The following is a 15,880-nucleotide window of genomic DNA, read 5'->3' as shown; positions in this document are numbered from 1 at the left end:
TCCTGCTTAGTCGGCTTCGCTTCCCTTTTTCTTTGTTAATACTGAGAACATTTGCAAACGTATAGGGAACATGTGGTCTTTTAAGTGTGGGAGGCTCTGCGAGAGGAGATGGCTCTCACTAGACTTCTGATGTCGGTTTTTCACGTAATAGGAGACCTCTATTTCTTGGACCTGTTCAGTAATCAGTCAAAGAAGGAACTCCAATAGGTAACATCTATGCTTTCTCCTGCCTTGAAAAACCTATCCACCATCGTTAACTAGGAAAATTAAGACCAAAACCAGAGACCATCTGACACTCATCAAACGGCAAAACCGGAAAAGATGAAGAAGAAAGAAAAAAAAAACACCAAAAACCAAGGCTGATGAGAGCATACAAGTAAATGATCGTGACTAACAGAATTATCTCCGTAAAACACGGCAAGTCCTTCAGCAGTCTGAAACTGTCCTGTCTTATGTCCTGAAGTGATCAGGAGTACATCATTCACAATTGAACTCAAAACCCTTACCAGATCAAAAAGCTAAAGAAATTTCCCACTGTATGTACTGGGGGGGTGGGAGGGTTGGTGAAGATGGCTACCACTGAACTATATTCTTAGCGCTGGGGAACCCAGTGTCTTAGGAACAAATGCCTTTTAGGGACAACATCTAGAAGGAGAACACAATCAGACTAGGCTTCCAGGTGCAAATGCACCAAGATTCTTATTAGGGCTATTAATTTTTTTATAAGCACTCTGGTTACAAATTTCTGTAGGTTTGGGGCACAACTTCATCCAAAAACCGTGTGCACTCATAGTGTGCTACTTTGCAGAATACCAGAATACACAGGAATGCCTCCTGGACTTGGAACAGAAATGCCTGTTTCTATACACCGCCTTTTAGAACCAGAAATAACTCAACAAATCTTTTCATTCCTGCACTGAACACCTTTTTGTTATCTTGTTACTCTCTATAAATCCTCTACCTTCATTTTATAGATAAAGAAAACAAGGGTAAGCGATTAAATAACTGTCCAAAGTCACGCAGCAGGGACAGACCCAGGACAAGAAGTTACCCATGGGGAAAATCTTCCACACACCTGTATGAATAAGACGACTAGCAGAGAATAACACGTAACTTCCTCCAGCATTTCCACAAATCCCCTTAATCAGTTTCAGATACAATGTCTGCATCTTCAGTGTTAAAATCATCTTCTGTGAGTGAGGAAAAAAGGACCTAGTCACCATACTGACAGGAGCCCCATTTGAGAACGGATTCTAGATGACCAAAACAGACACCCTCCCCTTTGCAGACATGCACCCATGCCAGGCCACCACTCAAAATAACTGAAAATGAAAGGCAACAGCATCCGCCCAGGGGATACGGCCAACTCTGAAAACCAGAATACAAAAAGGCGTTGGTAAATATACAAGCAAAAATCTAGAAGCTTCTCTGTAATGTTTGCTAACAAGGAATGTATACAGAAGTCAGAAATCAGTCTTTGATGACCACCTATTCTTCCTAAACAAGAGCATTTTTAAAAAGAAGATAAAGCATCGCTGACGGTGCGAGTGAGTGGAGTACTCGGAGACTGAGAACAGCTGCTTCCGCGACTACCAAAGACAACAGCGGGACGGGAGACAGGAGGGGTAGGTCCACACAAGCACTACAGACATCAACTGCAGCTCACGAAACCGTGAACACCCACTTAGCACATCGTGTGCAAGAGCCCCTCCAAGTGCTTCACGCGTACTAGCTCTTTTGCTGGCGTGACAACCCCGTCACGTACATATTTACATTATCCCATTTTTCAAAATGTGAAAACAAAGACACTGACATGTTAAATACTTGGCTCAAGGTCACCCACCTAGGAAGCGGCAAAGCCAAAAGGTGAACCTTGAGTGGCTCTAGCTCCAGGGTCCAAACCCTAACTACTACGCCCAAACCCCACACAGAGAGCAAATGCACGTCCCTACTGTCCTCCCCTGCTAGACCCTTACAAAAGACGTGTGCAAAAGGAAAGAAAGTTATAAAATACAAAGCACTACCAAAAGCACACCAACTGTCACCAAAACCAACAAGGGACTTGTGGGAGTGACCAGCCCAATCAGGCCCGCGCACAGAGCCGGGCCGCAGCGCCCCGCCGCTTAGGGCGGCCGTGTGGTGTGCGAGGAAAGCAGCGCAGCGCAGCGCCACTGAGGGGCCTTCTGGACTCAGCTGCGAGACCCCTCAGGCCCTTGCCCGCCCTCACTGCCTCAGAGAGAACCACCTCTCTGGCAGCCGTTCTGACCCAGGATTCGGGACAGTCGCTCTCTGAGAGCAAGTTCACTCTTACTAGCAAACAGGTGCGCCCGGACAGACGCTTTCAGGAAACGAGCATTTTGTGGTCAGCCTCGGGGCCACAGCTTTTCAAAACCGCAAGTGTGAGTGACAGCAACCCCTGTACGCAGTCCGTGCCCCCCGGCGAGCCTCCCTCTCCAGGCCACCCTCCTCCGGTCTCTGCCAGCTCCGTTTCCCTGGAAGCTTTCTCTGGGAAGACTCATGCAGGCTCTCCTGGTCTTTGCTTCTGGATGGCCCTGGCCCACGGGATGACCCAACAGAAGAGAGACTGCCCCTCCCCGCTACCTGCACAGTCCAGTCCCACCCACTGCCACCACTGCGACGGCCACTGGGCTCTAGGACACCCCCTCTTCCCCCCCCAGGCCCGCTGCTCCGCCCACCGCACCAACTCTTCCTGCTTCCCTGACCCTGTCCTGCGCGCAGCCCCGTCACCCAAGGACTTCCGGTCAGAGCCCCGACTACGCCATCTTTCTCCAGACACGCACTGACACAGGCACATCCTTCAGAAAAACGTAAAAACTTCAGGTGTTGGTGCAACAATGGCACCAGCTTCTTCCAAATGTACCGTTAATGCAACATCGTGGCAAGAGCTGGTCAGAACAATTTCTGACTCCCTCTTCTCAGCGTTCAAATTTCTCCCTCTACCATCCAGTATATGGAAGAGGCTGTTTAATGCTTTTAACATATAGAAGAAACTCACTGAAGGTGTATGGAGAGAGGAAGCACGTGCTGGTGAGCAGCGCTGGGACAGCGGCTGTTCACACCAGGACGGACAGGAAAAACCGGAGCCTGCCTCACATCACCACCAAGCCCAGTTTCCACCAGCGCAGGAAGCCGACTCACTTCTTGACAACTGCAAGTCCCACTGACCAGACAGGAGAGCGGTTCACATACTAATGAAAATAACAACTGCGATGAAGCAAAATACACGTGTAGTATTTAAATCTGTTAGTTCGGGGGCACCTGGGTGGCTCAGTGGGTTAAGCCGCTGCCTTCGGCTCAGGTCATGATCTCAGGGTCCTGGGATCGAGTCCCGCATCGGGCTCTCTGCTCAGCAGGGAGCCTGCTTCCCTCTCTCTCTCTCTCTGCCTGCCTCTCTGTCTACTTGTGATCTCTCTCTGTCAAATAAATAAATAAAATCTTTTTAAAAAAATAAATAAATAAATAAATCTGTTAGTTCGAAAGGATTCAAGAACAGGACTCCCCTTCAGAGGCAGCTAAGGAACTGAGCCACTACTTTGAAAACTGGTGCACCGAAGTAAGGAATCGAGCCTGGCACTTCAGAGGAGTCCAGCAGTCTGCAGAAGGTCACTCGGGTCACCCCTCCTCCTGCCCATTTTCCAACCTAACCCCATCAACTTCTAGACCTGCTAACTCACAGAAAATGAAGGAAACGAAAGAACCCACTAACACTCCAGGGGGCACAATCAGCAAAAGCAGAAACTCCACAAGACAAACCACCTTGTTTCTTCAAAAAGTTGCAGAGAACTAAGACAAAGATGCATGAAAACCTGCAGATGAAACATCGGTCGGAAAACCGGCCTGTCAGATGCCATCTAGGACCTGCTGTGGACCCCACAGGCGGCACAGAGCATACAAGACCCACACCCACACCGTGCCGTGTGTGCGACGCACTGATACTTACATGAGACCAGCAGTAATAAAACACTGACATTCAGAGAGTTTTTCAAAATATAATTCTATTACAGTTGTCTTTGTAAAGCCTTTACTTTTTAGAGACACAATCTGAAATATGTTCAGATGAACTTGTGTCTGTGATAGGAGGAGGGTTGCAAATTACAGATAAAACAAGACTGACTTTGTACCAATAAATGTTGAAGCTGAATGATGCTACACTGTACTATTCTATTTTACATTTTCTTGAAATTCTCAGTAAGTTGAAAATCAATCAATTTAATCAAGTTCAGGCAAATTATGTATCTTAACTATAAAAAATAAATAAAAACACTTCACAATTTTCATAGGAACATGCGAAACATACCAGCACACAGGGTAGGGAAGAATTTGATAAGGACAGATAGTGGAAAGCACCTTCACCACACGCATCCGTAAGTGATGCCCTCAGGAAGGCCACAGCCTTGGCGACAAGAGTCCTGACCAAATACACAACTAAGATCTAGTTCTGCAGAGACACCTGCAAATCCGTGCTGAGCCTGGGTCTACTAAATAGAGAGCCTGTCCTCTTCAAAAATGTCAAAGTCATAAGAGACAAGGATACATAATTCTTCCAGATGAATAAAGAACAAAATGCACTCCATGATCCCGCACTGAAACTTGAACCAGAAAAAAAGAAACTCATTTTCGGCTATAGCACACTTTCAGGAAAACCGTCAAAACCGTCAAAAACTGTACATTAAAAAACACAATTCTGTGTTTGTTAACTTCACGACTGTGGAACGCTCCCGTGGCTAAGTAGGTGAGTGCCCCTGTTCTTGGGAAGCACGCCAGGAACACCACATGCTGAGGCACACAGGAAGCACATGGCCTGATGCCCTCAGACCACTGTGCAGGGCCGGAGCAGGGGGACACTGGTGAGAGGGTGTGCAGAGGACACAGAGGACAATGGACGAGGCGGGAAGCAACTGGGACTCTGGGGGCCCATGAGAGTGTCTGTGTCACTCCTGAAACTTTCCTCCAAGTCTGAAAATGATTCCAAAGTACACTGTGTTCATACTTTAATTTAAAAAAAAAAAATATCAACACCCAAAGAACAAATAATCCAATCAAGAAATGGGCAGAGGACATGAACAGACATTTCTGCAAAGAAGACATCCAGATGGCCAACAGACACATGAAAAAGTGCTCCACATCACTCGGCATCAGGGAAATACAAATCAAAACCACAATGAGATACCACCTCACACCAGTCAGAATGGCTAAAATTAACAAGTCAGGAAATGACAGATGCTGGCGAGGATGCGGAGAAAGGGGAGCCCTCCTACACTGTTGGTGGGAATGCAAGCTGGTGCAACCACTCTGGAAAACAGCATGGAGGTTCCTCAAAATGTTGAAAATAGAACTACCCTATGACCCAGCAATTGCACTGCTGGGTATTTACCCTAAAGATACAAACGTAGTGATCCGAAGGGGCACGTGCACCTGAATGTTTATAGCAGCAATGTCTACAATAGCCAAACTATGGAAAGAACCTAGATGCCCATCAACAGATGAATGGATAAAGAAGATGTGGTATATATACACAATGGAATACTATGCAGCCATCAAAAGAAATGAAATCTTGCCATTTGCGACGACGGGGATGGAACTAGAGGGTATCATGCTTAGCAAAATAAGTCAATCGGAGAAAGACAACTATCATATGATCTCCCTGATATGAGGGAGAGGAGATGCAACACGGGGGGTTAAGGGGGTAGGAGAAGAGTAAATGAAACAAGATGGGATTGGGAGGGAGACAAACCATAAGTGACTCTTAATCTCACAAAACAAACTGCGGGTTGATGGGGGGAGGGGGGTTGGGGGGGTGGGATTATGGACATTGAGAAGGGTATGTGCTATGGTGAGTGCTGTGAAGTGTGTAAACCTGGCGATTCACAGACCTGTACCCCTGGGGATAAAAATATATTATATGTTTATAAAAAATAAAATTAAAAAAATAAAATTAAAAAAAATAATAATAATAAATAAATAAATAAAAGCCATACAGGGAAAGATCATACATTTGATTGTATTATTTTTAAAAAATCCACCTCAAGGCTGTTGTTTCAAGGAACACATGTCACAGACCGGGAGGAGATCTCTCCAAGTACAAAAAATATATTGCAGAAAGTATAAAGAACCCCTAAAATCAATGAGGAAAAGACAGACAACCATAAGAAAAATACACGTAGATGCGAACAGACAACTGACAGAAGAGAAAATTCAAATGGTGAGTGACTACTAAAATATATTTTTTATTCAGCTCCCCATCAAAATCTCCAAAACAAAACTACTCATCAGTACTCGCAGTTAGGGCCATTTCTCTTGTAGGAGATTTTGTTGTGAGCTCTAAGTGATTCCTTACAGACTGCCTACGACTCACTGAAGAATAACCACGTCATGTAGGCGCTAAGTTTTTACTGCATATAGTTTTTAATGTAGAGTATTCTTTTTTTTAATGGCATTCCTTTTTTTATTAACATACAATGTATTATTTGTTTCAGGAGTACAGGGCTGTGGTTCACCAGTCTGATACAATTCACAGCACTCACCACATGACATACGCCCCCGCAATGTCCATCACCCAGCACCCCCTCATCCCCACCAAGGCCCTCCACTCCAGCAATGCTCAGTTAGTTGCCTGAGATTAAGAGTCTCCTCTGGTTTGTCTCCCTCTCTGGTTTCATCTTGTTTCTTTTTTCCCTCCCTTCCTCTATGATCCTCTGTCTTGTTTCTCAAATTCCTCTTATCAGTGATATCATATAATTATTTTTCTCTGATTGACTTATTTCACTTAACATGATAACCTCCAGTTCCATCCACGTCATTGCAAATGACAAGATTTCATTTTTTTGATAGTAGTGTTCCATCATATATCTATACACCACTTCTTCATCCATTCATCTGTCGATGGACATCTAGGTTCTTTCCATAATTTCGCTACTGGGGACACTGCTGCTATAAACATTGGGGTGCATGTGCCCCTCTGAATCACTACAATTGTATCTTTGGAGTAAATACCCAGAAGTGCCATTGCTGGGCCCTAGGGTAGTTCTATTTTCAACTTTTTGAGGAACCTCTATACTGTTTTCCAGAATAGCTACACCATCTTGCATTACCACCAACAGTGTAGGAAGGCTCCCCTTTCTCCGTATCCTCGCCAACATCTGTTGTTTCCCTGACTGGTTAATTTTAGCCATTCTGACTGGTGTTGAGGGTGTATCTCATTGAGGTATTGATTTGTATTTCCCTGATGCCAAGTGATATTGACCACTTTTTCATGTGTCTGTTGGCCACTTGGATGTCTTCTTTGAACAAATGTCTATTCATATCTTCTGCCCACTTCTTGACTGAATTATTCTGTGGGTGTTGAGTTTGATTAAGTTTTTTACAGATTTTGGATACTAGCCTTAGATATGTCATTTGGAAATATCTTCTCTCATTCCGTTGGTTGTCTCTGGTTTTGCTGACTGCTTCCTTTGCTATGCAAAAACATTTTATCTTGATGAAGTCCCAACAGTTCATTTTTGCCTTTTCCCCTTGCCTTTGGAGATGTGTCTAGGAAGAAGTTGCTGCGGCCAAGACTGAAGAGGTTGCTGCCTGTGTTCTCCTCAAGAATTCTGATGGATTCGTGTCTCACACTGAGGTCTTCTATCCATTTTGAGTCTATTTGTGTCTGTAGTATAAGGAAATGGTTGTTTCATTCTTCTGCACGTGGCTGTCCAATTTTCCCAGCACCATTTGTTGAAGAGACTGTGTTTTTTTCCATTGAACATTCAAGCTTTGTCAAAGATTCGTGGGCCATAGAGTTGAGGATCCATTTCTGGGCTCTTTATTCTGTTACGCTGATCTATGTGTCCATTTTTGTGCCGCTACCATACTGTCTTGATCACAGCTTTGTAACAGAGCTTGAAGTTGAGAATTGTGATGCCACCAGCTTTGGTTTTCTTTTTCAACATTCCTCTGGTTATTCAGTGCCTTTTCTCATTCCATACAAATTTTAGGATTATCTGTTCTATCTCATTGAAAAAAGGTGATGGTTTTTTGATAGGGATTGCATTAAATGTGCAGATCGCTCTAAGTAGCATAGACATTTTCACAATATATGTTCTTCCAATCCATGAGCATGGTGCTTTTTCCATTTTTTTGGGTCTTCCTCAATTTCTTTCATGAGTATTCTATAGTTTTCTGAGTACAGATTCTTTGCCTCTATGGTGAGGTTTATTCCTAGGTATCTTATGCTTTTGGGTGCAATTGTAAATGGGATTGACTCCTTAAATTTCTTTTTCCTCTGTCTTGTTGCTGGTGTATAGAAATGCAACTGATTTCTGTGCATTCATTTTATATCCTGACACCTTACTGAATTCCTTAATGAGTTTTAGTAGTTTTGGGTTTTCCACATAAAGTATCATATCATCTGCGAAGAGGGAGAGTTTGACTTCTTTGCCGATCTGGATGCCCTCTGTTTCTTTTTGTTGTCTGACTGCTGAGACTTCTAGTACTATGTTGCACGGTAGTGGTGATAGTGGACAGCCCTGCTGTGACCTTAGGGGGGAAAGCACTCAGTTTTTCCCCATTGAGAATGATATTCACTGTGGGTTTTTCATAGATGGCTTTGATGATATTAAGGTTTGTATCCTCTATCCCTACACTGGGAAGAGTTTTGATCAAGAAAGGATGCTGTACTTTGTCAAATGCTTTTCTGCATCTATTGAGCGTATCATATGGTTCTTGTTCTTTCTTTTATTAACGTTATTGTAAATACACTAATTTGCAAATGCTAAACCAACCTTGCAGCCCAGGGGAAAAAATCCCACTTGGCCATAGTGAATAATCCTTTTAATGTACTGCTGGATCCCAATGGCTAGTAGTGAGAATTTCTGCATCCATGATCATCAGGGATATTGGTCTGTAACACTTTTTGGTGGGGTCTTTGTCTGGGTTTGGGATCAATGTAATTCTGGCCTCATAAAATGAGTTTGGAAGTTTTCCTTCCATTTCTACTTTTTTGGAACAGTTTCAGGAGAGTAAGTATTAATTCTTCTTTAAATGTTTGGTAGAATTCCCCTGGGAAGGCACTTGTTTGTTGGGTGATTTTTGATGACTGCTTCAATTTCCTTACTGGTTATGGGTCTGTTCAGGTTTTCTACTTCTTCCTGATTCAGTTTTGCTAGTTTATTTGTCTCTAGGAATGCATCCATTTCTTCCAGATTGTCAAATTTGCTGGTGTATAGTTGCTCATAATATGTTCTTATAATTGTATTTCTTTGGTGTTGGTTGTGATCGCTCCTCTTTCATTCATGATTTTATTAATTTGGGTCCTTTCTCTTTTCTTTTTAACAAGTCTGGCCAGACTTGTTATTAATTATTATTATTATTAATTCTTTTAAAGAACCAGCTCCTACTAGTTTCATTATTTGTTCAACTGTTCTTTTGGTTTCTATTTCAATGATTTCTGCTCTGATCGTTATTCCTCTTCTCCTGCTGGGTTTAGGCTTTCTTTGTTGTTCTGTCTCCAGCTCCTTTAGGTGTAGGCTTAGGTTGTATACTTGAGACCTTTCTTGTTTCTTGAGAAAGGCCTGTATTGCTATCTTAGGACCACCTTTGCTGTACCCCCCAAATTTTGAACAGTTGTGTTTTCATTTTCATTTGTTTCCACAGATTTTTTTAATTCTTCTTTGATTTCCTGGTTGACCCATACATTCTTTAGTAGGATGCTCTTTAGCCTCCATGTACTTGAGTTCTTCCAATTTTCCTCTTGTGACTGAGTTCCAGCTTCAGAGCATTGTGGTCTGAAAATATGCAGGGAATGATCCCAATCTTTTGGTATCAGTTGAGACCTGACTTGTGATCCAGGATGTGATCTATTCTGGAGAATGTTCCAGGTGCACTAGAGAAGAATGTGTATTCTGTTGCTTTGGGAACAATGTTCTGAATATATCTGTGATGTCCACCTGGTCCAATGTGTCATTTAAAGCCTTTATTCCTTGTTGATCTTTTGCTTAAATCATCTGCCCATTTTGGTGAGGGGTGTGTTAAAGTCCCCTACTATTACTGTAGTATTGTCATGTGTTTCTTTGATTTTGTTATTAATTGGCTTATATAATTGGCTGCCCCCATGTTAGGGGCATAGATATTTAAAACTGTTAGATCTTCTTGTTAGATAAGACCCTTTAAGTATGATATAGTGTCCTTCCTCATCTATTACTATAGTCTTTGGTTTAAAATCTAATTTTTCTGATATAAGGATTGCCACCCCAGCTTTCTCTTGATGTTCACTAGCACGGTAAATGGTTTTCCACCCCCTCACTTTAAATCTGGAGGTGTCTTTGGGTCTACAATGAGTCTCTTGCAGACGGCGTATCGATGGGTCTTGTTTTTTTTTTTTATCCAATCTGATACTCTGTGTCATCTGATTGGGGCATTTAGCCCATTTCCATTCAGGGTAACTACTAAAAGACATGAATTTACTGACATTGTATTGCCTGTAAGGTGACTATTACTGTATACCGTGTTTGTTCCTTTCTGGTCTACGGTAGTTTTAGGCTCCCTCTTTGCTTAGTAGACCCCTTTCAATTATTTCGTGTAGGGCTGGCTTAATGTTCGCAAATTCTTTTAGTTTTTGCTTCTCCTGGAAATTTTTTCTCTCTCCTTTTATCTTCAATGACAGCCGAGCTGGATATAGTATTCTTGGCCGCACATATTTCTCACTTAGTGCTCTGAATATATCAGGCCAGTCCTTTCTGGCTTGCCAGGTCTCTGGATAGTTCTGCTGCCAATCTAATAGATATTTCTACCGTTGCGGGTTACAGGCCTCTTGTCTGGAGCTGCTTTCAGGATTTTCTCTTTTTCTCTGAGACCTGTAAGCTCTACTATTAGATAACAGGGTGTTGACCTATTTTTACTAATTTGGGGGGGTGAGTGTTCTCTGTGCCTCCTGGATTTTGATACCTGTTTCCTTCCTCAAATTAGGGAAGTTCTCTGCTATAATTTGCTCCAATATACCTTCTGCCCCTCTTTCTTCTTGTTTTGGGATCCCAATTATTCTACTATTGTTTCATCTTATAGTATCCCTTATCTCTTGAATTCTCCCCTCATGATCTACTGGTAGTTTATCTTTTTCTCAGTTTCCTAACTCTCCATCATTTGGTCTTCTATATCACTAATTCTGTCTTCTACCTCATTTACCCTAGTAGTTAGAGCCTCCATTTTTGATTGCACCTCATTAATAACCTTTCTGATTTCAACCTGGTTAGATTTTAGTTCTTTTATTTCTCCAGAAAGGGTTCTCTAGTATCTTCTATGCTTTTTTCAAGCCCAGCTAGTATGTTTATGATCATCATTCTGAGCTCTACTTCTGACATCTTACTAATGCCCATATTGATTAGGGCCCTGGCAGTCAGTACTACCTCTTGTTCTTTGAGATGAGTTTTTCCATTTTGTCATTTTGTCCAGAAAACAGATGAATGAGAGAACAAAATGCTAAAAGGGTAACAACGACCCCAGAAAAAAATACACTAAACAAATTAGAAGAGACCCAAAACCGGGGCGAAAGGAAGGGAAGGGGGGCGGAATATGATCAGGCTGGTGAATAGAACAGAGACACACACTAGATTTTGGTTGTATTTTGATCGTTAGAAGAAACTGCATCCCACAATTTTAAAAAAAGAAAACTTACATTACACGAAAAACAAGGTCAAATACAATGAAGGGATAGAGTATGACTATAAAAAATAAAATTAAAAAAGATTTTTAAAAAGGAATTGTAAGCTGTCAGTTGAAAAAGGAAAGAAGAAAATTTCAAAAAAAAAGTAGAAAAAGAAAAAATTGAAGAAAATTTTAAAAATTAACTTTGAAAGACTCAAGAATCGTCAGGGAGAAGCCATGAGTTCCATGCACTGTACCCCCGAGCACCACAACTGTGCAGTTCTCACTGATCAGTAAACTTGGTCTCGGCTGGATGTTCTTGCTGATCTTCTGGGGAGGGACCTACTGTAGTGATTCTCAAATGTCTTTGCACGAGGGGGAACTGCACCACCCTCGCCAGGGGCCAGGCTAAGTCATCTGCTTGGGTTTGCTTTCGGTAGCTTCTGTTCCCTGCAAGCTTTCTGTACAGCATTTCGAGGTAATGAAATGGTGGCCTCCCAATCTCCAGCCACGAAGGAGCTGAGAACTCAGGGCCCCGCTCCTCAGTGAGCCCTCAGCAAAAAGCGGTCAATCACTCCCATTTCCCTGGTCTCCGGCTGCACTCTGTGCTCACCCAGCCTGTGACTGAGCGTTTCTATCTCTGGCGCACAGCCCCGTTTGGAGTCTCCAAACCCAGCAGATTCCTGCAGTGCGCCCCTGTACTGCTCCCTCCGGGGGAGGAAGGGGAGTCTCCCCAGATCTGCTGCTTGTTAGGTCCGTGCTCGAAGAGCAGTGGCCCGACTGCGCCTCAGGTCATGGTTTAAGGTAACCCCGAGCTGAGAGGCCCCTCCTCAGCTCCATCTTCTGCAGCCTTTAGGCACCCCGGTCTTTCTGTGACCCCAACAGACCTGAGACCACACTGTCCCAGCAAGAGTTCCACCCCCCGCTTAGCCACTGGAGCGACATCCCTCACTGGAGCACACTTCTAAAATCTCCAAGCACTCCGCTGCTCCACTGCTTGCTGGGCACTGGCTGATGGAGGTTCCCTCCCCCGGCAGTCTATCTTCCATATATCATTTGGGATTCACTTCTCAGCACCTCCTACCTTCCACAAAGTGGTCGCTTTTCTGTTCATAGAATTGCTGCTATTCTTTTCTTCTATCTCCTGCTGAGTTTGTAGGTGTTCAGAATGGTTTGATAACTCGCTGAATTCCTGGGACCAGACGAAATTTAGATCACCTACTCCTCCACCATCTTGTTCCTCTCCCCCTAATGTAGATGATTCTGTAAAACTCCTGGGGCATCACAGTTTTCAAATGGCAATGAGGTAATTTTTTTTTAACTGCACAAGGTCACTGTTCTTTATTCAGTACTGTTTACCTTTATTATTAAATTTTCTGACTGCAACTACAAGGTAATTTTTTACATTTTCAACACATTATTTAAAATCTTAAGTAATATGTAGGAGCGCCTGGGTGGTACAGTCGGTTAAGTGTCCAACTCTTGCTTTCCACTAAGGTCGTGATCTCAGGGTCATAAGATCAAGCCCTGTGTGGGGCCCGCACTGAGCATGGAGCCTGCTGAAGATTCTCTCTCTCCTTCTTCCTCTGCCCCTCCCCCGAGCTCTCTAAAATAAATAAATCTTAGACAAAAGTGTAGAGAATAATCCTCATTTGAGAACCCCACCACCTGGACTATGCCCCACGTACTTCTGCCAGTACTCATCCCTCTAACTCCTACTAGAGCGCCTCACCAGCAGTAATCACTATACAGAACTGACATTTATCACTACTGTGAATGTTTTTAGCCCTTTACTGCATATGTGTGTATCCCTAAAGACATTTCCATGTTCACTAGTAATCAGAGAAATAAAAATTTAAAATTATAGTGAGAGACTATTATACACATACAAAATTGGGAAAAATTTTAAAGTCTAGCCAAATATTAGGCAGGCCACAGAACAAAAGAACTCTGGCAATGACAGCTCTGGGGATCCACCAAATCAGTACCACCACTGCCTAAAAACACAGAGACAGAAGGGACAACAGGGCCCTATAGACAATACAGGCCTGGAACTGGAGCCTACCAGAAAGGCCTTACCTTCCTACCTGGAAGACCTGCCCCTGTACTCACATCAGCACAGCAGGGACAGGCCCACTTGGAAAAGAGCATCAGAGAGCCAATATACCGTCCTCAGGAAAGATCTCTGTGGAGCCGGGACGCCTGGCTGGCTCAGTGTGTGGAGCAGCGACACTCGATCTTCAGGTTTTGAGTTTGAGCCCCACACTGGGTGTGGAGGTTACGTAAACATAAAATCTTAATTTAAAAAAAAGAAAAATCTCTGAGAGCCAAGCGGCAGAATGAGAGAAATCAGCACGAACTACAAGAACCAGTCGTTCTGTACCTGTCCCAGTCCTCGTCAGCGGCTCTTCTTCTCCAAGATCGCTCTGCGCCAGGCTTATCAAACTGGTCGAAGTCATCATCTGTGAAAGAGAGGCCATAAGTCAGTCTTATTAAAGTAAAACAGACACAGATGTTCTAATACTGATGGCCCCTGACTTAACAATGGTTTAACTTGTGATTTTCAACTCTGCAATGCTGCAAAAGCAACATGCATTCAGTGAAAACCATACTTCGAATTACCAATGTGGGTCTTTTCCCCGAGCTGGCAATGTGCAGTACAGTTCTTTCTCATAATGCTGGGCAGGGAACAGCAACAGCCACAGCTCCCAGTAGGCAAGGGATCATGAGGGTAAACAAGCAATACAAGAACAACCATCTGTCCCCGCACAACCGTTCTGTTTGTCACTTTCGGTACAATATATTCACACCGTTCACACCAGCACAATATATGCAATACGTCACAAAACACAGCTAACACTTTATTATAAAACAGGCTTTGTGTTACATTACATGATTTTGCCTTAAACAGGCCAGGCTGAACTATAATACAATGTTAAGCAGGTTAGGTCCACACATGTTTGAATTATAGCATTTTCGAGTTGCGGCAAGCTTATCAGGATATAACTCAGTAAGATGAGGAAGATCTGTACTGAAACAACGTTTTTATTTTAAGGATTCCTGACGTAACATTTTTTTTTAAGATTATTTATTTATTTATTTGACAGACAGGGATCACAAGTAGGCAGAGAGGCAGGCAGAGAGAGAGAGGGAAGCAGGCTCCCTGCTGTGCAGAGAGCCCGATGCGGGGCTCGATCCCAGGACCCTGGGATCATGACCTGAGCCAAAGGCAGAGGCTTTAACCCACTGAGCCACCCAGGCGCCCCCTGACATAACATTTTAAAACGTAAAAGTTTTGGCTCTCTGCTCCTTCCTATTTGACAGAGGGCCACTTCTGTGCAGTGCCGCTTGCACCTGAGACACAACGGTGAAGGTCTACATGTTCCAGTAGGAGGCCACCCGTGGCAAATTCAATGCCACAATCCAGGCTGAGAACAGGAAACCTGTGTTCAGTGGAAAGCCCTTCTCCATCTTCCAGGAACAAGATCCCACAACATCAGAGGGGCTGATGCTGGAGCCGGGTAGGTTCTAAAGTCCTCTGGGGACATGGAGAAGGCTGGCACTCACTTGAAGAATGGAGCCGAGAGGCTCGTCATCTCGACCTCCTTCGCTGAAGCCCTCATGTTTGTGATGGGCATGAATCATGAGAAGTACGACGACTCCCTCAAGACTGTCAGCAACGCCTCCTGTACCACCAGCTGCTTGGCCACTCTGGCCAAGACTATCTGTGACCATGGATGGCCCCTCTGGGAAGCTGTGGCGTAATGGCCGAGGGGCTGCCCAGAGCAGAGAGCATCATCCGTGCTTCCTCTGGCACCACCAAGGCTGCAGCCAAGGTCCTCCCTGAGCTAACACTTCCCAGTAGTGTTCAGTAGCTTTCAATAGCCCTACTCAGACTTTTTAAAACTTTTTGGTGGGGGGGCGGTGGGGAGAACATGCCCGTGTGTGCAAACGCACACAAGTGGGGGGGCAGAGGGAGAGTGAGAATCTTAAGCAGGCTCTGTGCCCAGGCTGGAGCCAGATACAGGGCTCCATCTCACAACCCTGAGATCATGACCTGAGGTGAAACCAAGAGTCAGACGCTCAACCGACTGAGCCCCCCAGGTGTCCCGGCATTTGTAATAGCTGTACATGGAATTTCCGTATCGCATTTATTCATTTCGGTACTGTGTACTTGACAGTGGTACGTGATGAGGTAGGTCCCCCTAAGCCCCTCCCCTGCTTCAGGGGCCTGGGATGG

General features: G+C 44.0%; 1 protein-coding gene across 1 annotated transcript in view; it reads right to left on the bottom strand.

Moving 5' to 3' along the window:
- LOC111154334 (RNA binding motif protein 33) overlaps positions 1-15,880 on the bottom strand; it is a 131,728-nt gene that overhangs the window by 94,596 nt on the left and 21,252 nt on the right. The window contains exon 2 of the mRNA XM_022513883.1: positions 14,024-14,102. Within this exon, the coding sequence (XP_022369591.1) occupies positions 14,024-14,102 (79 nt within the window). The remainder of the gene's footprint in view (positions 1-14,023; positions 14,103-15,880) is intronic.

Source organism: Enhydra lutris, unplaced genomic scaffold (genome assembly GCF_002288905.1).
Source record: "Enhydra lutris kenyoni isolate GAN:26980312 unplaced genomic scaffold, ASM228890v2 scaffoldscaffold37, whole genome shotgun sequence".
NCBI classification, from domain to species: Eukaryota; Metazoa; Chordata; class Mammalia; order Carnivora; family Mustelidae; genus Enhydra; species Enhydra lutris.
This window is presented reverse-complemented; position numbering and strand designations above follow the sequence as displayed.